The following is a 22975-nucleotide window of genomic DNA, read 5'->3' as shown; positions in this document are numbered from 1 at the left end:
GTAAACGCATCTAGAAGTTCTTGTGCAATTTATTGCTGAAAATATGCTAATCTAAAATTAACTATATATAAACAACGGAGTACGGACTTGGCGGTTTCGGGGTAGAGTCTCAAGTGTTCATCGTGAAAGAAAAACCTACTCACTGGAATCAAACTCTCCAACCGTCATGTATACTCTGTGCCCTGTAATATTAAGGAGGCAACATAGAAATTCCTAGTACGTGTAGTATGTGTCATTCTATTGAAACAATATAAACTTCCATAGTATTTGTACTTATTATATAGGAATAGAAAGTTATTTATCATGCGTTTGGCAGATAATTTCAGCATGTACGAGTGGTATTCAGGAAAGTAATAAAACTTTCGTATTTTTATGTGTTTTGTCTATGCATATATAAATCGCAAAATTACCGTTACGAGTAGCATCTGCATGACAAAAAAGTAGGTACCTAATATCATATTTTCATTTACAGACAAAAAAAATTAATACTCTATATTATATAAAGCAAAAGAGTTTGTTTGTTTGAATCTCCGGAGCTACTAGTTCGAAATATTATTTTATTTGTGCTGGATAGCCCATTTATCTAGGCAGGCTATTTATCACCACGCTATGAGACATATAAATGAGAGAGATAGCAATAATTCGGTCTCTTATGCTCTCAGCTCATTGTAATCGCAGGCAAAAGAGTTAGACCCACGTTTACAACCTAAACCACGAGAACGAATCATGCAAAATTAATTGAACTTAAACACAAGATGCCAGATGTTTAACTTATAGCTTTCTTGCAGTCATTTTCGGTTAGTTCACAACCAATCTTAGGAGTGATGAGAAGTCAAAAAAGAAAATTGTAATCTAATGGCAAATTTTAAGAATTTTCCACCTTGCTGTCTTTTAAGGCTGATTTTGGTCAAAATAGCCCCTATGAAGGACTATGTTTTTTAATGAATATGTAAGTTGAGAGTCTAGAGAAGTTTTTGATCTACCTTAAAACCACGAAGTCACCTGTTTAGGTTTTTAAATTTAAACAAGAAAATTTAAGTCATAATTCATAGAACATTAGTTTTTCACTTTACACCAATATTTTCATAATTTTCATTAAAGTTTCGAAGCTGATTGTTTTTAGCAAGAAAGTACAACTAATGTTAATTTAGTTGCAATAAAAAAATTTCGAATAAATCTTCTACTTTTTTTAAAAGAAATCATTTAAACTCAGACTGAGCGATGCTGAGCCTAGTAAGGTGTTGAGGGGAACAAACGTGACCCAAACGCATATTAGTTTAAGCAATTAATGTAGTCGTAGTTATTTTACAGAAATTCACCTTGGAAAACCATGGTTTCTTTGAATATTTGATTGAATGGAATGATAAAATTTACCCTTAATCTGACTATTGGAAGGCCAAAGGTTATTCCAAGACTCCGAAAGATAGCTTTTAAGCAATGATGATAGATCATGGTGGATTTTATTTATTTGGATAGATAGTGGAGTATTCTTTAAGCAAAATAAAGCATGTTTATAAGTAAAACTTAAGCACTTTTAAAATAAACTTATTTATTGACACTCGTTTATTCCTGCACTTTAGTTTTCATAATTTTCCAAGTATAAGCTTCAGCTCCCGACGCATGATTTTCCCGGAACCATTTCTTGGGATCTTGTCTATGAAAATGATTCCACCCCGCAATCTTGATATTGGGGATAACTGAAAATGTATAAAGGAACTTGAGAAACTTATCGGTTGATTGTATGTTATAAAATTCGAAAACATATAAATTATTTTATGAATTTCACTCAAAAGTTAACAAAACGAAATTAAAATGCGTGCGTGCGTTTGTGTGTGAAATTTTATGTACTGAATATAAAGATAATTTATTAACTTATTTACGTCATTACACGGGCATTTATTATAACTATTCTCATATATATGTTACATATTATACGAATTACGAAAGATTAACAATGAAAAAAAACTACGAAATACGCATTTCAACGTTATATAAGCACTATATTTCTTACATCCATGTTAGATAGGTAATAATTATTATATTGATAGCGCGTATACTTTATGTTTTAAATTAAAAAAAATGATACTAACCCGTTGATTAGTAAATTCCAAAAGTTCGTTTTTTGTGACTTGTGCGTTAGTTTTGAGCGTCACAAAGGCAGTAGGTAGTTCACCAGCTACCTCGTCTGGGGCGCCTACCACGCCGCAATCTGCCACCGCATTATGTTCCAGAATCACATTTTCCACTATCGCTGGCGCTACCTTTATTTAAAAATACTCCCGTGAATATATTAATAATTTTTTTATCAATAATTAATTGTGGTACTTTTTGCGTGCTTGGGTCCAGGTAGTGTCGACTGAGGAAAGATGATTACCCCTCGCCGGTCAACATTTTTATGCCAACCTGTTTGGAAGCGGATATACACAGTCTGACCCCGGAACGTGACATATTATGTGGGCCACCATGACGGGTTTTATTCTTTGTGTACGGTGGTCACTTTCCGGGATCTTACCGCCAGCAATTGAACTAACTGAACAATTCTAGCAAGCAACTGACCTCCACTCTTTTATGTTGATAGGCAATCTTAATTGCTGGTTGTCCCATCGGCTTTGATATACCAATAAACGAAATTGTGTTATTTTTGACTTTCTTATGGAATCTATAGGTAGGTATAGGTAGGCATTTCGATTTAACTGATTTTTTACTAGGTTTTACGATCAAATGTGCAGCGTCTATCCCTTCTAGAGGATCCCAGGCAATGCGTGTTAGAAAAACTCCTCAACAATAAAACTAGGACCACCCAGTCCATAATCCTACCACTGAACCAAAGAAGCGACAAATTGTTAATTGTTATCATGAGGATACATCACACACTCAACACTAAATTCTGTTTGTACGTTTGGGCGTGAAATAGCAATATTCTCATTAATACCCTAGAGCCCTGTTTAATATACGTCAGGAGAAATCAATATAGATAAAAATAATTAAAAGAGGATCAATCAAATCAATCAAAATGAAAAATTATTACATTTTCTATATGCCCTTAATTAAATTACGGAAAATATTTTCTGGGTATATATCCGTGTATATACAATCGTTAACATTTTGTAAATCGATTAATTATAATAGATGCTATGTAGGTACTATCTAAGAAAACAAATTTTTGGCGTTACTTTGTATTAATGTATCGTAATCGTTCCAATCAGTTGTATAAAATACCATGATAGAACTTAGTATTGACGGACATAAAATTTTAAATAAGACATCAACAACAACATATAGTATCATAGTCTATTTATAGAATCTAATTTCCAACCTATATCTATCTTAATAATATAATAATAATATCAGCCCTGTATTATATACTTGCCCACTGCTGAGCACGGGCCTACTCTACTACTGAGAGGGATTAGGCCTTAGTCCACCACGCTGGCCTAGTGCGGTTTGGTAGACTTCACACACCTTCGAAATTCCTATAGAAAACTTCTCAGATGTGCAGATTTCCTCACGATGTTTTCCTTCACCGTTAAAGCGAACGATAAATTCACAAAGAATACACACATGATTGTTTAGAAAAGTCAGAAGTGTGTGCCCTTGGGATTTGAACCTGCGGACATTCGTCTCGGCAGTCCGTTCCACACCCAACTTGGCTATCGCCGCTTTGCTTTATTTCTATCTTAACTCGATATAATTAATGAATCACGATATCTTTTTCTCACTACTAGTAAATTAAATGTTATCTAATTAAGTGCTTCATAAATCATGACTAAATCGGATGAGAAATTAGTTGGTAATTAGTTTCTCGGTTGACGTTTCTGTTATGTGCATAAAAAAATATAATCCACTGATTCAAAATGAATAATATTATTCGCTTGTCTCTACATACGGTGTCTGGCTTTTGAATAAAAATATTATTTTTCAACAAATAGTTTTATTGTATACTTTTATTTAATAAAAGTAGCCTATAAATTATGAGTTAGTCTATCTGTGCACTTAATTTGAATTCAATTAATTTCCCGGTTTATTAATGACTTCTAACAAACATTTAAACATGCAAACGCCTTCACAAAGCTTCACATTTGATATTTTGATAGGCAACTATACGTTTAATATTAGTTAGATAGTGGTAAAAATAATAACAACAATAAATATTTACTTAACAAATATTAAATTTAAATTCATACGAATATAATGTTTTATTTATAACTATCGGCTCCTTTTTTAAGTAATAAAATTTGTTACCTGGTGCCCTTTATATTTGATGATCTCTTTCAATCTGTCGACTATGAAAAAGTATCCGTCTTCGTCATAATATCCGATGTCTCCAGTTTTAACATATCCCTCGTCATCTATGGCTTCTCTAGTTGCAGCCTCGTTGCCTAGATAACCTTTCATATTCGAGGGACCTTTTAAACATATTTCGCCATTTTGATTGATACCAAGTTTTTTTCTAGATTCTACATCAACTACCTAAAATTGACCATTTTTTTTATTCACGTATTGCACAGCGTTAAAATAATCGAAAAGTTTAATTATACTTAAAAGAAAAGAAAGTAATATTTATGTGATTCTACCTTCACTCTTATTCCTGGTAATGGATAACCACAGCCGCCTGTTTTTTGTGAGCAATTCGAACCATCCAAGTCTTTTATGACTGTTAAAGTCGTTTCAGTCATGCCATAACCTTGCAATATCCCCTTACAATTTGGTAAACTACGACAAAATATGCACATATATAATTTTAACTAATATTTAAACAACGCAGATAATTATTGTTTTATCTTATTTGGGTGATGTATTTTTATAGAAAGATTTTTATATTAGGAAAAAAGAAAATTATTTGGTTTTAGTAAGATTTCAAAAAATAATAATTCAAATAACAAAAATAGAAAACTAAATTAGAAAAAGGAAACAAAAACCAAAATGAATTCTGATTTATGCTACAGCGTGAACTGCAGCGCTGCTTTTCAGCTGAACCCAATAAAGATCCCACCTTCTTACATATAAATTACAAACAACATAATGTTAAAATATATTCAACAGAAAAAAAAATCAGTAACATCATAATATTAAACTTTATAATAAACCATACCAAGAAGACGGTATAATTATCAAAATGGTCAAAGAGGGTGGGGACGTCGTTATCCACTTCTTAAACAGGATACTCAACAAATGTCTAGAGGAAGGTAAGATCTCGAAAGAGTGGGAATCTTCCAAGGTCATCTTGTTATTCTAAAACGGTAACAAGGCGAATTTAAATAACTACCGCCCAATAAGTTTATTACCTCAACTCTATAAACTATTAACTAAGGTCATTGTTGTTCGGCTGACTAATAAATTGGATTTCTACCAACCCATTGAGCAAGCTAGTTTCAGATCCGGATACAGCACCATGGATCACATTCTAGCAATGAGAATTATAATTGAAAAAGTAACAGAATACCGGATGCCTTTATGGATTGCTTTTATTGATTACAGGAAGGCTTTCGATACTGTGGAATTGTGGGCCGTTATACAGTCATTGCAAAACGCTCGAATAGACCATCGGTACATAAAATTAATTAAATACATTTATGATAACGCGACCATGAGACTTACCTTGGCGGAATCTACGGAACCAATAGCCTTTAAAAGAAGTGTGAGGCAAGGAGATGCACTCTCTCCGAAACTATTTACTCTCGTTCTGGAATGTTTTCAAAAAACTCACATGGAAAAAACGTGGTCTAAATATAGCGGGAGCTAGACTGAGTAACCTAAGGTTTGCTGATGACATAGTTCTTTTAACAGACAACTCAGAAGAACTGCAAAAAATGATACAGGAGCTGAGTGACGTCTCCCTGCAAGTTGGTTTGGAGATGAGTTTAGACAAAACCAAGATAATGACGAAAATGGATGACAGTAACATACTCATAACCATCAATCAAACCACCATAGAAAGAGTAGAAAAGTACGTATACTTAGGACAGGAGATCAGGATGGGCAAGGATAACCAAACTAACGAGCTTCATAGTCGGATCGGACTAATGTGGGCAGCCTATTCGAAATTAGACTTTGCTTTTAAGATGCAAATCTCTGCGGAACAAAAAGCAAGGATATTTAATCAGTGCATCCTACCGGTGCTCACTTATGGACCCGAGACCTGAGTTTTCACCAAAGATACCGTCCATAGACTGGAAGTGGCCCAGACGGCAGTAGAGAGAAAGCTGGTAGGAGTGACATTGTTGGACCGCAAAACAAACAAATGGCTAAAAGAACAAAGCAAAGTCACAGATGTAACTAAACGAGTAGCACACCTAAAATGGAAGTGGGCTGGACATGTCGCCCGAAACGATAGATCGTTGTGTAAACATTTACTTGAATGGAAGCCATGGGGAAAAATCGCCTCCGAGGAAGACCAAAAATGCGCTGGAAAGACGACGTGAAGAAAGTCGCCGGATCGAACTGGATAAAAAGAGCTCAATGCCGCAGTGATTGGAAAATGTTAAAGGAGACCTACACTGAGAAGGTTGAAAAAGGCTAACGAAGAAGAAACCAGGTACAGAAACAATAGCTTAAAGATCCACCATTGTCACTATACCGCATGTGATTGTTGCAAAATGACTCAACAATATACGGATCTCAAGTGTTGCATAATAATGGTTCACCTTCAACCTGATGCTTAAGGAAGAAGGAATCTTTGATTTTTTCCCTGCAAACGCTGACCGTACGTGACAGATTGAGTAAATGAGGAGGTAAAATGTTCCATATCTTCACTGCAGTATACTTAAAACTACCCTCAACACCTGCTGATTTGTGTGGTGGAATAAAAAGATGAGTCAGGTGTGTGCTAGAGGATCACGAAAGCTTGTTGGCAAGGTTTAACGGTTTTTTAAAGGTCAAATAGACGTCTAGTGAAGTGAACATAACGCCTAGATGCCATGCTTAACATTATTAGATGGTATCTATACTATTATATAAAGCTGAAGAGTTTGTTTGTTTGTTTGTTTGAACGCGCTAATCTCAGGAACTACCGGTCCAAACTGAAAAAATCTTTTTGCGGTGGATAGCCCTTTGTTAGTGGAGTGCTATAGGCTATATATCATCACGCTATACCCAATAGGAGCGGAGCAGTAATGTCTTATCTCAGGAACTACCGGTTCGAACTGAAAAATTATTTTTGTGTTGGATAGCCCTTTGTTCGTGGAGTGCTATCGGCTATATATCATCACGCTATACCCAATAGGAGCGGAGCAGTAATGGCTAAACTCAGGAACTACCGGTCCCAACAGAAAAAATATTTTTGCGTTGGATAGCCTTTTGTTCGTGGAGTGCTATAGGCTATATATCATCACGCTATACCCAATAGGAGCGGAGCAGTAATGGCTAATCTCAGAAACTACCGATTCAAACTGAAAAATTCTTTTTGTGTTGAATAGTCCTTTGTTTGTGGAGTGCTCAAAGTTATATATCATCACGCTATGACCAATAGGAGCGGAGCAATAATGTCTAATCTCAGGAACTACCGGTTTCAACTGAAAAATTCGTTTTGTGTTGGATAGCCCTTTATTTATGGAGCGCTATAGGCTATATATCATCACGCTATGACCAATAGGAGCGGAACAGTAATGAAACATGTTGCAAATCGAGGAAAAAATATTAGTTTTGAGAGCTTCCGTTGCGTGCGCTGCGTAAACGGTTAAAGTTATGCAACAATGATGTATGACGGGATTGTTCCTCTTAAAAAGTTCTAAAAAATATATTATAAAACAAAGTCCCCCGTTGCATCTGTCTGCCTGAACGTGTTAAACTCAAAAACTACCCAACGTATTAAGATGAAATTTGGTATGGAGACAGTTTGAGTCCCTGGGAAGAACATAGGCTCCCGGGAAACTACTACTTTTATAACGGAAAACTTTAGCCTGAAAAACTTTATAACGCGGGCGGAGCCGCGGGCAAAAGCTAGTAAGTATATATAAGGCGATACATTATTTGTAGAGGCAATGTTAAAGCAAAATCTAATACAGGCATTCTGCAGAAACAGTGCTAGAATAGTTAAATTTAGACAATGACTAAGTAATATCATTAGACCCCGGCGTATGAAGAAAATGCTTATTTAACTTTTCAGCGTCAGAAATGTGAACAGAAAGTTGCGCAACAGGTTAAGGCCGGTGCACGTTAAATTGAGACGTTTCCAGAGAATCACAGGATCATTAGTATAGCAATTGATGCACTATGGAAAATAGACACGCTTTTCATGGAAAGAAATTAACAAAAAAAATTTACTGTTTATAGTATTTATAACACGAGGTTGTTTTTTGTCGAAGGTACCTATATGCGCCTCATTCCTTAGTCTCATCATTAACTCAATAGTATCAATAATCCAGGGAAATGATTTGTGATGTATCAATACAGTTTTTATGGAAGTCTGAATGTTATATAAATTGAGAGGCAACGCCCATGTCCTATAAATATTATAAAACCTGTTAACATTCTAAGTTTTCTGTATATTGTCTATAGTATAGAATTGCAACACTAGTGATTGTCTTTTTGCATGATCGTGAAAAAATGTAGTCGATATGTGTTTGGTAAACATAATAAAAGTAGTGTTTTTATAATTGTAACGCTGCATATTATTTCAAGATTACATCTCAGTGATTGATTGGAAATATTTTAGGTTTTTTTAAATTCAATACACATAGGGCCAAAGCATGATTACTTAGTTTGCTCCCGATAGTGACAATAGTTATATTGCGAAGAATAACAACCGCGCAAACAACGTCAATGATAGTTTCGCTATTATATGTAAAATGAGTAGAAGAGAGAAGATGATACCACCTGCTTAGCTCAAAGAAATTAATAAAATCAAGAAACGTTGCAAATTTTGTACCATTAAAATTAACTTAATCAATATTAAAATCACTAAGGACGATCAGTTAACCCAAAATATTAATATAGTATCAGTTAAGGCATTAACGAAAATATTAGCAGCCAAAACGAGATCGGTAAGGCGTACCAAGAATAATGTTGATTACCGATAACGCTAAAAGACATTCACATTTGCTCAATGGGGGCAACCGGCTCACGTAAATTGGTCCATAGTCCTTTTCTTATATAAAAAGTAACTCAAATACCGCTGCATAGCTCTGATGGTCGGGACTTCATCGGTCAGAGTTCATTAATAGCTAGAATATTAATGTAGTAAAACAATGCAGCCTTAATGAGTTCTTCGTGATTCTTATGCAATGAGCCAGGATTGTAAAGGGCAATAATAAAGCATTTCATATCTGACATTTCAAGAAAAAAAAAATCGGTTAAATGTTGTCTAGTAAGTTATAAAATAAGATTAAGGTTAAAAAATCAGCCTTATCAAAACCGAGGTTGACATTGTAATGCGAACTTTCACTTTGGTTTAATATCAAATTATGATTGATTTTTTTTTTCAATATTTTACTTAAATATTGAGACTTGTGATCATATTCTCCAAATCGCATCGCTCGCCCTCGTTGTTCGCTCATTCCTTCACCCAAAACAAGCCGCGTTAGCATTTAGCACGGAATTTTTCATTATTTCTTTCTTATTTCTCACGCTTGTGCTGCTATTGCGATGCATGTTAACGTACGAATTAATTAGCACTTCACGAAATTTAGCAACTACTTATATATAATTTTTTAAATGCTAAATGTCGTTTAGCATGTTAATAATTAATGCTAATTAACCCAACACTAGTAGGTAGGTAGATAAGTATATTTTCTTCGTCGCTACGTGGACGTTTAGCCCGCTTTGTTTAAATATCACAATCGCATCATGAATCATTCACGAAGGCAATCTATAAGAAATTAATTATAAGTAGGTAGGTAAGCATTGTATTAAATGTCGCCTTCAGACGACTCGCTTCGTATAACTTTTGGCTACAAACTAACTTTTGTGCATTTACAGTAACGAAAGGTAATTTCTATCATAAATAATCAGCCGCAGATCTATATAAGAACTTTTTGTGCTGTAGCCTAGGGCCATACGGATTGATAGGGTTCCTAGTCACCATTAAATACAGTATTTAAACAATATTATAGTGAATTTTAAGAAAGTCTCGAAACTATAAATGCACGATTCACACGCGTATTTTGTGTAACTTTTGTTGTATTTATTTTTTAAAATATCTTGCATTGTATTTTTTCCTTCATTCATAAAGAATTTATTTACTTATAGCTACTATTATATCAAGCCGAAGAGTTGGCTTGTTTGTTTGGACGTGCTAATCTCTAAGCTAGCTAGCTAGCTAACAAGCTAAAAGTTCTAAAAAATGTATTATAAAACAACGTATTACTTCTTTCAATAAATTCTGATCTAACAAAGGAATTTATTTATTTATTTATTTGGACAAACAGTAGTTGTTACATTGTAGCATGGATACAAAAATCGTTACAAAAAATATAATTCAATGTACAACCCTTTAAGTTGTCACAGCATGCACGCATAATAACGTGTATTTTTCTCGGTAAATAAACATATTGAGAACGATATTACATAAGTTATACAACAAACTTAAGGTGGTAGCTCAAGGTCCATTTTCATACATTTTATTTCGGCTTTAATCTGGGTAACTAAACAAGTATTGGCAAGTAAAGAATTTAAATTCACGTCTAGTTAGTGATTAGTTCTCGCAGTTGAAAGAAAAATGTAAAAATAATTAATAATCGTGGATATTTCGGCCTTTAAAATTTAATATGACGAAATTTTAAAGGCAGAAATATCCATGGTTCTTAATTATTTTACGTTTTTCTTCAACTGCGAGAACTAATCACTAACTAGACGTGAATTTAAATTCTTTACTTGCCAATACTTGTTTAGTTACCCAGATTAAAGCCGAAACAAAATGTATGAAAATGGACCTTGAGCTACCACCTTAAGACAAAAACTAACGAAATGATATTTAAAATTTAAAGAAGATATTTAATAAATTAAATAGTAAACTTAAAACAAACGAAATGATATTTAAAATTTAATAGAATAACAAAATTGGTAATAAGTAAAGCAATTAAATTTATAAAAACTAATACAACATATTCATCCCTTCAGCAACGCCAAGACAACTTTTTTGAAAGATGGTAATTTGTCAGCAAATACATCAACCTCTCTGCAAATTTTGTTGTATGTTTTACACAAGCGTGAGACTGTAGAAAACTGCTTCAGATTGGTTCTGGACGGAAGTAGATGCAATGATCCTGCGTCAACATGGATAAGCCTGGGCACACGACGTGGGACACGCAAACTAAATGAATTTAGTATCGAAGGGCAATCGAATACGTTTCTTAACACTTTCTAAAGGAACACCATATCATGTAATTGTCTTCGCTTCGACAGACTGTCTAATCCAAAGTGTTTCAACTTATCACTGTACGATGGGAACTGTTTATGCAACTTGAGAGAATAAGCAAGGTTTTTGAATGCGTTCTATTCGAAGTTGATGCCAGTTATATCCAGGGGACCACACTACTGAACAATACTCAAGGTGGCTCCGTACGTAAGCATTGTACATCGCAATTTTTGTGTCCGAATTTCGAAATAGCTTGCCGTTGCGTGTTATGAAGCCCAGCATTTTAGAAGATTTATTGATGATGTTGTCGATTTGGGGCAAGAAGGTTAATTTTGAGTCGAAAGTAACTCCCAGATCTCTTATCTCTATTTTCTTGTTTAGAATTGTACCATTAATGTGATATGTAGTTTTTACGACATTACGCTTACGCGTGAATGTGATGGTTTGACATTTATTAGTGTTTAAGGACATTTTATTCAGGGCACACCAGCAGATTATAGCGTCAAGATCTTTTTGAAACAACTCGTGGTCTAAGGTATCTGAAATGGTTTTACAATTTTTAAATCATCTGCAAAAAGATAAGCGCTGCTGTGTTTAACACAAGAAGTTAAATAACCATGGACCTAGATGGGAACCCTAGGGAACTCCTGACATTACTTTGTACTTCTCAGATTGGAATCCTTTGACCACGACATATTGCGTTCTATCAGATAAATAAGAGTAAAACCATTTCAATAGGGAACCACAAACACCGTATGTCTCTAACTTTTTCAGTAGCACTTTGTGGCAAACCCTATCAAATGCCTTGGCAAAGTCCATGTATACAGCATCGACTTGGCCACCTGCATCAACTGCATTTACAAGTTCGTTATGATATGCTACCAGGTTGGTAGCAGTGGATCGGGACTGAATAAAACCATGTTGTTCATTAACAAATATATAAGGAATTACAATTTGATAAGCAAATAAGGGAATTTCCAACACAAAAATGCAGAAAGGTTTCTTTATAATCTATCTATGAATGTAGTATAAGTATGTGACACGTAACCTAAGTCGATTTCTTTTGCAATAATTCTTAATACTTAGTTGTTGTTTTTGTCTCTGTCATATTGTATAAATTACATATTTTACTATTATCTTTTTTCTACTATAGAGTGCGTTAGGGCTTATAAGTATTAAGGGGATTCTAAATTACGTGTAACGAGCATATACCGATTTAGTAATTTATATGAACTATAAAACGATAAAAAAAATCTCAAGATATTTTTAGTTAAGATTGTTTTTTATACAACTACTTAATTTATTATACTTCTATGCATCCGATCTTACCCCTCACGAGTGACACTGTAGATATTTTTATAAATATTCAAAGAAATAGTAGATAATGAATAACAATTCAACAAAATCAGCTATTCACCTGAGCCAATAAAATTTATTGGCTCAGGTGAATAGCTGATTATAATTACTGAGCTCCCATGTCGATCGAGTATAAATTTTGACGAACACTTGCAATATTTTACAAGTGCACGATCAAATCATTTTAATCCGTTCTTTAATGACAATAATAATTGTGTAGGTAAAGATCAGATCTCAACGTATAGACGTGTTTCGACAATTTTTAATAAACAAGCCTATAGATTTATTTTTCTTTATGATACTATATAGCTAGGAAATTAATTGAAAACAGTAAATCTCATCTCTCTTCAGCCTATAACTGTCCACTGCTTAAAATAAGCCTGCCCTAGAGCGTTCCACGTTGCTCGGTCTTCTGCTTTCCTCAAATAACAGTAAATAATCAATGAAAATTAGGCAAATTCTTGCACGAGATAAGTTCGTATCTTCCAGGGAACGGCGAAATACAGGTATTCTGTTTATTAGCTCCGTAAACATAACTTACTTGTCAGAATCACTCACGCACAAAACGCAACATAAATCATAATAAGATGGCGTCGCAGGAAAGGTTGTTAGAAAACAAAAATTATAACACAAGAGCAAGAATATTTGATTTATACGATGTTACACCTCCTACGGTCTTACCCCAACGTACCTTACCGTGTACCTATATCGGTATCAAAAATCTTTTTTGTTAAGATGGGATTAATAGGGCAGGCTCCCAAATTAGAATTAGCTCAGGGCTCTAGGCTCTCAAACCACTCCTGATAATAATAAATCAAGTCATCGCTTGACAATCACTTTCCTTCGGTACTTTTGCTTTTACATATAGGTATTTGAATAATGTTATAAAATATGGCAGTTGCATTGTAAATTACCTCTTCATAGCTAGTTTGGTAGTTTCCGCGCTGAGAGGAGCCGTTGCGCACCACACCATCTTCACGGAAGATAAGTCATGCTCGTGGACTAACGGGGACTTACCGAGAAAAACGATAATCGGAGGCACAGCAATCAGTACATCTACCTAAAATAAAACATTACAATTCCATTCATTATTATAAGGATAATAATATGTACTTATTACTTTTATACAATAATAAATATAAGTCGTTACCTAATATTACATTTCCGCCAGAACCTAATATTGCATGGAAAGATTTTAATACATACAGTAAGTGTGAATTCACAAGTAACCTACTGTGATGAGGTTTTTCCGTCTTGCACTATAAAATATCACAGAATAGTTACAATATGAGCCGCGCTGAAGCATGCCAAAAATTAAAAGTAAACCAATAGTTCGATGTAATTGCATCTTAAAATAGGTCACTGGAATCCCATCGTACTTAATCAATACAAACGTATTGAATATCAACTCCATTTTTAACAAAGATTTCCATTAGGACATATTTGTATGTAGAGGTATTAAATAGATAAAACTCGTAAATAGCAACAAGATACCAGCAGTAAAATATATCAGCCATAATCGAAAACAAAATATGATTCCATAACGAACTATGCAGACCGACTTATAGAGCCACCGTTTATAAAAGCAATCAGGGTTATGTTGGAAATACTTTACTAACCCTATGTTCCTCTATGGTACTCAGGTATTTTTTTGTATTAAATCCTGACAAATATACTATAAGTACATTGCTCGCTATAAACTCGATTGTAGTCAAGAAGCCGTAAACATGGTACCATGGCGCCACTGTCAGTACTGTTGAATACGATTCACACGAACGCCCGTTGCTGAAAAAACTCTTAGGTATACTTAATATATAAAATCATGACTCACTACATATTAAGTACAAAAATATAGTTTAATTTACTATTATCAAAATACTTATGGAATATTAGGTAGAGTGCGTTCGGCTAATTTCGGACGGTTTTTCGATGTGTTGCGAGGAGTCTCGAAAATATATTTTTTTCATAAAATATTGAAGCGATACCAACATTTAATACATGAAACTGGTATTATTAATGCTACATTATGTGATAATTTAATAATCGTCCAATTCACTCTGTATAAGGTTAAAAATAGATGACAAAATCAGTATAGAAATTTAAAACCCTTAGAAAAGATCGGACCTTCGCGGGGTATGTTCGGACTCCGTTCTAATAACTCTTCTAATGCTAGTATGATAAGGTCCACAAAACCAAACAGAAGTTTAAAAAATGTTAAAAAGACCGAAATCCAGCTTTTTTGTTTCAATCTACATAGCGCACCCGTTCTTGGTCGTACCATCAACTGTGGTATATAGGGTGGGGCAAAAAGAGACATAGCATAAACTAAAAAATATCCATAGATTCGTGGTATTTTTTAGTTATACGATAATACCCCGTATCCGATCTTACCCAAACGCACCTTATATGTTAAAAAAACGTACTTAAACATTTTTAGCCCATAAAGTATATTCATGTGTGTAAGCATTACTCCTTTAGGCAGTCCTGTAGTACCCGATGAGTTCATAATTAAGGCAACGTCAGTTAAATCTTCAACTTCCTCAGCTGTGTATTCTGTCACGTTCGTGTGTATCATCACATCTTTATATAAAATGACATCATCGTGTACAAGTTCCCCATTTAACTGAATAATTTTTTTTACTTCTGGTAGCGATTTGATGGTATCTAATTGTTGTTTCAGAACGGCTTCAGAGCAAAATACTATTTTAGGATGTGATATACTTAACACGTGGATTATTTCATCTGTAACAATAAAAAATACTTTAAGAGAAATAGTTTTAAAAGAAATTAATGTACATACGTACATTGTCACACTGGTTTCTATTTAAATTTTGATATTTTTAAAACAATTTCTAGCATAGATCTCCACAACGATATTAACAATGACGGTTCATAAGATCTAATTCAGGATTATATCGATAGGTATTCAGTACTACTTTGATATATTGGATTTGGCTTCGATTATCGGTATTCATTACATAGTGACATAAGGCTCACATCTTACCTTTAGTGCTAAGGACGTTGATACTAGTCACCGTTGCACCACAACTGATAGCCGCTATGACAGCTGTGATAAACTCATTTCTATTTTCACTGCTTATTGCGACAATATCACCCTTCTCCACGCCAATTTGTTTTAAACCCACGGCGACGTTTACTATTTCTTGTAGTATCGCTTTACTGGTCATTGCATGACCGGTATCGGCATTAATCTAAAACATAGATTACTGATTAGTGATATTTTTCAACTATCTTTCTACCCGCAGTTTCGTCCGCAAAGAAGGATTCTAATCAAAGTTGTGATGTAAATTACAAATACCTTTAAATGACGATATCTTAATTCCCATAACCGATTTTAATGAAACAAAGCCTACATGAAAATATTTTCAGTAATTTCTGAGATGTGCGCTAACAAACCAACAAAAAAACACTCAGACAGAAAGGAAATAATTCTAAAAATCGGTGATTTGTGTTCTATTATTATTCTTTAGTCACCCTCTTATTGATCGCTTATTAGATATTTTGTTCCCGGCTTCGACTGCGTGAAAGAATTTTCCGTGATCAAATTTCCGCTAAATAATTTCCTAGCATAGGAAGTAGCCTGTACTTCCCAGGTTCTCAAACTATCTCCATACGAAATTTCATCGAAATCCGTTGGATAGTTTTTGAATTTATCGCATGCAGACAGGCACACAGATGAGGCGGCGATCTTTGTGTTATGATATATATTTTAGAACTTTTAAAGAAGAACATTACAAGAATATATGTTATAGAAGAACAAATCTGCCGTACATTATTGTTCAATAACTTTAACCGTTTACGCAGTGCATACAACGGAAGCTCTCAAAGGGAATAAATTTTCCCCGATTTTGCAACATTTTTCATTGATGCTCCGTTCCTATTAGTCATAGTGTGATGATATTTAGATATCGATGATATAGCCTATAGCTATCCTCGATAAATAGGTTATCCAACTGTAAAATACTTTTTTCAATTCGAAGAAATAGTTCCTGATATAAGCGCGTTAAAACAAACACAGATACAAAAAACTTTTTAGCTTTATATAGATAAATAGCTTTTGCCCGCGGCTCCGCCCGCGTTATAAAGTTTTTCAGGCTAAAGTTTTCCGTTATAAAAGTAGTAATTTCCCGGGAGCCTATGTTCTTCCCAGGGTCTCAAACTGTCTCCATACCAAATTTCATCTTAATACGTTGGGTAGTTTTTGAGTTTAACACGTTCAGGCAAACAGATGCAGCGGGGGACTTTGTTTTATAATATATTTTTTAGAACTTTTTAAGAGGAACAATCCCGTCATACATCTTTGTTGCATAACTTTAAGCGTTTACGCAGCGCACGCAACGGAAGCTCCCAAAACTAATATTTTTTCCCCGTTTTTGCAAGATGTTTCATTTCTGCTCTGCTCCTATTGGTCATAGCGTGATAATATATAGCCTATAGCACTCCGGGATCAAAGGGCTATCCAACACAAAAATATTTTTTCAGTTCAAACCGGTTGTTCCTTAGATTAGCCATTACTGCTCCGCTCCTATTGGTCATAGCGTAATGAAATATAGCCTATAGCGTTCCACAAATAAAGGGCTATCCAACACAAAACGATTTTTTCAGTTCAAACCGGTAGTTCCTGAGATTAGCCATTACTGCTCCGCTCCTATTGGGTATAGCGTGATGATATATAACTTTGAGCACTCCACAAACAAAGGACTATTCAACACAAAAAGAATTTTTCAGTTTGGACCGGTAGTTCCTGAGATTAGCCATTACTGCTCCGCTCCTATTGGCTATAGCGTGATAATATATAGCCTATAGCACTCCACGAACAAAGGGCTATCCAACGCAAAAAGAATTTTTCGGTTTGGACCGGTAGTTCCTGAGATTAGCCATTACTGTTCCGCTCCTATTGGGTATAGCGTGATGATATATAGCCTATAGCACTCCACGAACAAAGGGCTATCCAACGCAAAAAGATTTTTTCAGTTTGGAAAGTAGTTCCTGAGATAAGCCATTACTGCTCCGCTCCTATTGGGAATAGCGTGATGATATATAGCCGATAGCACTCCACGAATAAAGGGCTATCCAACGCAAAAAGAATTTTTCAGTTTGGACCGGTAGTTCCTGAGATTAGCCATTACTGCTCCGCTCCTATTGGGTATAGCGTGATGATATATAGCCGATGGCACTCCACGAACAAAGGGCTATCCAACGCAAAAAGAATTTTTCAGTTTGGACCGGTAGTTCCTGAGATTAGCCATTACTGCTCCGCTCCTATTGGGTATAGTGTGATGATATATAGCCTATAGCACTCCACGAACAAAGGGCTATCCAACGTAAAAAGAATTTTTCAGTTTGGACCGGTAGTTCCTGAGATTAGCGCGTTCAAACAAACAAACAAACAAACAAACAAACAAACTCTTCAGCTTTATATAATAGTATAGAAGTATAGATAGATAGATTACTTTTCTTTTAATGCGCGGACACATCAGGTTCTGGTCTTTCATTATACATTATGTTATGTACAGATGTGCCAACTGTATTTATACTTAACTAACTGTTGCCCGATAAATTATTCACGTGTATTACTGAAAAAGCTTGAAATATTTATGTAAATATTACCTAAGGCCTTTTTGATTACCTATTCGTTATGCATGCCATGCCATCGGAACAGTTTTTAATGATTTCATATTTCAGTCTTACAACATCGTTTGGCGACAGCGGGCGACCTCTGTAACGTGTCCCTAACGCTATTTACCCCCCATATCGGCATACCAACCGAAACCTCGTGCTGACCTTTTTTGGCGCATTACGTTATTTTCTTTTTTTTTATACGTGCACAGCAAAATATCTCCACTGCCCCTGATGGTAAGTGGAATGATGTTACCCGCTATATGCGAGTATGAATGAGATTACCCCTCGGCAGTCAGCTCAAATATGCCGGCTTGTTGGAACCAGACATACACAGGCTGATCCCGGAACGCGGCACACTTATTAGGGTCTCTATGGCGGGCTTAAACTCCTTGAGCACAGTGGTCGCTATCTGGGCAGATATAAAATATTATATCCTAACACCAGCAATTACATCTAGTGACTCGAGAATGAAATCATAAAAGTCCTCGAGCACCTAAGGGCGCCATCGGCGTTTATGGCAGCATGAGACCTTACCATCAATATGGCCGTGCATCCTTAATTCCGGAATCCACCCAAATGCCATTTTGATATTATGAGGTCGACATAATACACTTTATCAAGCACATTGCAGAAATTGTTCGGTTTAATTTTTACTACCGGCGGTCTACATAACGCCTCTCCCTTCTGAGGAATCTGATCCTGAGTAAATTGCTATATATTACTTACTATTTATTTCAAACGAGAATCGAAACCATCAACTTCTAATCACGTTTATTACGCCGCTGCGAGAAGATACCGCACTTTTTTAAATTGAGCGATAATTTAACGACCATTAATATTATAAAAAAATAAGGATTATTGACAGATCCGTCTCTGAACGTCAAACCGGTCAATAAATAAAAAAATCATCAATCAGTCATCTCGCCTATTGAGACTGCATTATCAACACAATCGCAATGAATCAGCGCTTGTAGCCTTCATAGTCGTTGAAGGAGCCTTCGACAAGACGCAATTTAGCAGCATAAGCCACGCACTACTCAAGCATGGAGAAGACCCTACCACAGCTAGTTGGATCAGCAACATGCTGGAAAAAAGAGCGGTGCAGATAACAGTGAACGACACAGTCCGTGCGGTCGTATCAAGGGGCTGCCCACAGGGAGGGTGCCACTGCCCACCGGAAATCAACATCAACATATCAATAGCCTTAGGAGAACATACGACCATATATCAATGTGAATGTATCGCCATCATACAGGCTACCAACGCAGTGGACAAGCGGGGTCTAACAGGTCATAAAATACGCATAGTGTCAGACAGCGCTGCGGTACTTCGAGCCCTTTACAGCGAAACTATTCAGTCAGTACTAATATATTAAGCTGAAGAGTTTGTTTGTACACGCTAATCTCAGGAACTACTGGGTCAAATTGAAACATTCTTTTAATGTTGAATACAGAATAGTCCATTTATATAACATTATCATTTGGCCAAAAGGAGGAAAAGTGTTGCAATAATGGGGATATTTTTCCCTAAAGACCTTCCGTTACGTGCTCTGCGTAAACGATTAAAGTTACGCAACAATCATGTATGACGGAATTATTAACAAAAAATCGGAATTATTGAATATAAATATTGTTTCCCGGCATATTTGTCGGCCTGTCCAAACGCGATAAACTCAAAAACTACCTAAACGGATTTCGATGTTATAATGGAACTGATGGATGACTGACTGAATGGGATGAATGGGAACCCTGGGAAGTATATAGGCTGTTTTCTATCTTGGGAAAATATAGCGGTAACCGGAAAACTCTTTCACGTGAACGAAGCCGCGAGCAAAAGCTAGAATTAAATTAAAATAGCGTGCTGTTTGGCTAGGGGGACCGCCTAAATTATTTGTATTTATAAGATAGACTGGTACATTCGCCACCGTATATACCGTAATAATTTTTTGCTACCAACTTGAACATATAGAAAAGGTTAAATACATATCTAAGCAATTACATTCGTATAAATAAATTAATAATCCAAACTAATAATAACTTTTCACCGTTTGTTTAATCACACTTACCAATATGTTACGGTCCGGATTTTCTTTTAGTTTTTCTATCACATATGTTGCAAATGAGGAATAAACTGGCACCTCCACACATGGGCCGCCATACACTACGTTATCTTCAATCATGCTTGGTTGGCTATATATATATTACACTTCTTCCTAACGTTGAACTTAAAATATCACCCTAGACAGAATACAGTATATATTATTTTACTTGTAGATATTTATAGCAATTTGCAGTGATGTATATGATATTATAATGATGTGATGTAGGATCATTGCGGTGTTTTCGCGACCACCTCTAGCAGCGACCACTTGCCAGATTAGATTAACTAACAAATATAAATAAAATATATATGAATATTTAAATATTTGTTGCATAATATTTAGCAACATTTTATACCAACCGTTTACTTTAGTGTAAAATAAAAAAAGATGGTCCATTTACATGTTGACTGAGAGGTGTGTGGACATATAGTAAAAAAACAAAAGAAATAATAAAGGAACGTACCGATCGAAGTTGATTATGTCATTTAATAGACGTTGTGTATTAAAGAATAAAGTTGAGTTAGGTATTTAAATGATGTATTGATTTCAATTGTTTAATAGTTTTAAGTATTTAACCGTCAAAAAAGGAAGAGGTTATCATTTCGACCTGTTTTTTAATGTTTGTTAGTATAGTATTTTAAATTAGTTACCGACTCCAAAATTGATAATCAGTATATACCTGTTATGTTAAATAATTTTTTGGGTTTTAGTGGTTTTTGAAGGCAGTTTGATTTAACACTGTCTCTTTTTGAACTTTTTTCCTTATTTTTCATAATTAATGAATGGTAGGACGTTATATATTTTGTTTCACGACTAGACTATATTTAGGACCAATTTATATGGTCGCTCATATTCATATTTTTGCATATAAAATTCATACATTTTGACTCGTCTAAAGCTAACAACTCAAATCCCTGGTCGATATTTGGAGCAATTACTCTACCAATCTAGGGACAACTTACAATTAATTTTCAAATCAAAATTTATTAAAAAAGAGCGGTAATATCTTATCGACAAGTATAGTACAATAAATAAGAGGATTATACAAAAACATACTTATAATATTATATTCTTTATGACCTCTACTGAATTGAATAAATTAAACAACTTCGACATAATAAAGACGCGCAAAATAAAGTACAATAAATAAATGTTACATATTAAATAAATATAGACAAAACTGAACATTTAAATATTTAACAGCCCCTTAAATATTATACAGTTAATTTTAATATAAGTTACCTATTTCCTATTAAATGTATTTTTATATATACTTATAGGTTTTATCCGATTACTAGTTAAATTAAAAAAAATTACAATAAATTGATAGTAATTTTGAAATATTAAAACAACAATGATCTTAATATATTTTTAAATAACCGATAATAATCTACACTTCTTGTGATAATGAATTAGCAGTAATGTGGAACATGCACGAACTTATTTCCTATTATTATTGAATTGTCATAGTACACAATAATTTGATTAAATACTTACGGACCAACCACTAAAACAAGACACAGCTTTTTTTATTACAACTATGGAAGTCTAGACAAAACCTTATAATTAAAACTTTAAAAATATAAGAGCTGCACTCACTTTATTATTTTAAAAACAAGAAGCCGACAGACACTACGCCACGATGAGAAACCGATCCGGAAGGCAAAGTAATCTTAGGCTAGCTTGCACGACAAATCACTAAACGTGTTTAACGCTACACACATTTAAAATTTCATGCTATCACCATCATCTATTTGAAGTTAACAAATCACTAAAATATATAATATACATATAATTTAAATTATATTTAACGATACTTATATTCAGTTTGTCACTGTGGAAACCAACCTTAGTGACCTATTGTCCGAGTAAATAAGAAACGACTACTTACTTAAGCACAGTAAAGACCTTGGCGCAAAGCTTTTTATGGCCATGCACCGGCTTTTATATAACGTAAATAGGGGAGAAGGAGGCAGCTAAGGACAGGGGTAGTTAAGGGCAAAGGAAATAATTCTAAAATTATTGATAATTACTAAGTACAAATTTCATTTTTTAAATGGCAATACTACTATTGTCAAATATATCAGACGAAACGAAATGAGGGACGAAACGTCCCTTATCCAATAGGGTAGCTTCCTATGGTTGATTTAGTTTATTATTTTTTATGTAACTGAAAATAATATGAAAAAGAAATTCTTCTGTGAAGCCAGCATCAAAATTGATTGAAAAATAAAGCATTCATATTTGAAATATTGTTGTGAACAAAAGTGGGGCTATGGTGGGATTATCGCGCTGTCCTTATCCCACTCACGCCGCGTTATGGCCGGTGGCACTGGGTGACGTCACATTTTACAGTTACTGTAATTTGACAGCTTCCCTTTGCATTAAATTTCAAAGCTTTATAAGTTATATATTATTGCGTGGATTTTTAAAAATTCTTTTCCGTTACATTTCGATTGAAATACATTTTTGATAAATGTATTTTTAAAAGTCGCCAACTAAGTACCCTATTGATTTATATTCAGTTCTTAATTTCGCGTGCTCTCTCTATATATTTTCATTCGGAAACGTAAGTAATTTTT

At 34.6% G+C, this 22975-nt stretch overlaps 2 protein-coding genes across 5 annotated transcripts in view; one reads left to right on the top strand and one right to left on the bottom strand.

Annotated features, from left to right (window-relative positions):
- The window catches only part of LOC119188469, a 246457-nt gene that overhangs the window by 94233 nt on the left and 129249 nt on the right, over window positions 1–22975 (top strand). The window lies entirely within an intron of this gene.
- On the bottom strand, window positions 1538–22329 carry LOC115451533 (4-coumarate--CoA ligase 1). Of its 2 annotated transcripts, XM_030179886.2 has the most exons (10): window positions 21993–22329; window positions 20358–20529; window positions 15654–15861; window positions 15073–15391; window positions 14269–14434; window positions 13564–13709; window positions 4575–4713; window positions 4243–4470; window positions 2091–2261; window positions 1538–1697 (listed from the first exon to the last, which is right to left on the bottom strand). In XM_030179886.2, the coding sequence occupies exons 2-10, from the start codon at window positions 20469–20471 to the stop codon at window positions 1584–1586; spliced, it is 1605 nt and encodes a 534-aa protein (XP_030035746.1). In that variant the 5' UTR covers window positions 20472–20529; window positions 21993–22329; the 3' UTR covers window positions 1538–1583. The 2 variants fall into 2 exon arrangements, with proteins under 2 accessions (XP_030035746.1, XP_037294020.1); XM_037438123.1 differs by lacking the exon at window positions 21993–22329 and having other exon boundaries at window positions 20358–20666.

This window comes from Manduca sexta, chromosome 13, assembly GCF_014839805.1.
Source record: "Manduca sexta isolate Smith_Timp_Sample1 chromosome 13, JHU_Msex_v1.0, whole genome shotgun sequence".
Lineage (NCBI taxonomy): Eukaryota > Metazoa > Arthropoda > Insecta > Lepidoptera > Sphingidae > Manduca > Manduca sexta.
The sequence above is the reverse complement of the archived record's forward strand: the minus strand, read 5'-3'. Positions and strand labels throughout refer to the sequence as shown.

Excerpts from the sequence above, each read along its gene's own strand:
- LOC115451533 (XM_030179886.2), bottom strand. The coding sequence starts at position 20,471 with ATGATTGAAGATAACGTAGTGTATGGCGGCCCATGTGTGGAGGTGCCA. Across the intron at positions 13,710-14,268 it reads GTACCATAGAGGAACATAGG|GTAGATGTACTGATTGCTGT; the intron begins GTTAGTAAAGTA and ends GTTTTATTTTAG. Across the intron at positions 2,262-4,242 it reads TCAAATATAAAGGGCACCAG|GTAGCGCCAGCGATAGTGGA; the intron begins GTAACAAATTTT and ends TTTTAAATAAAG.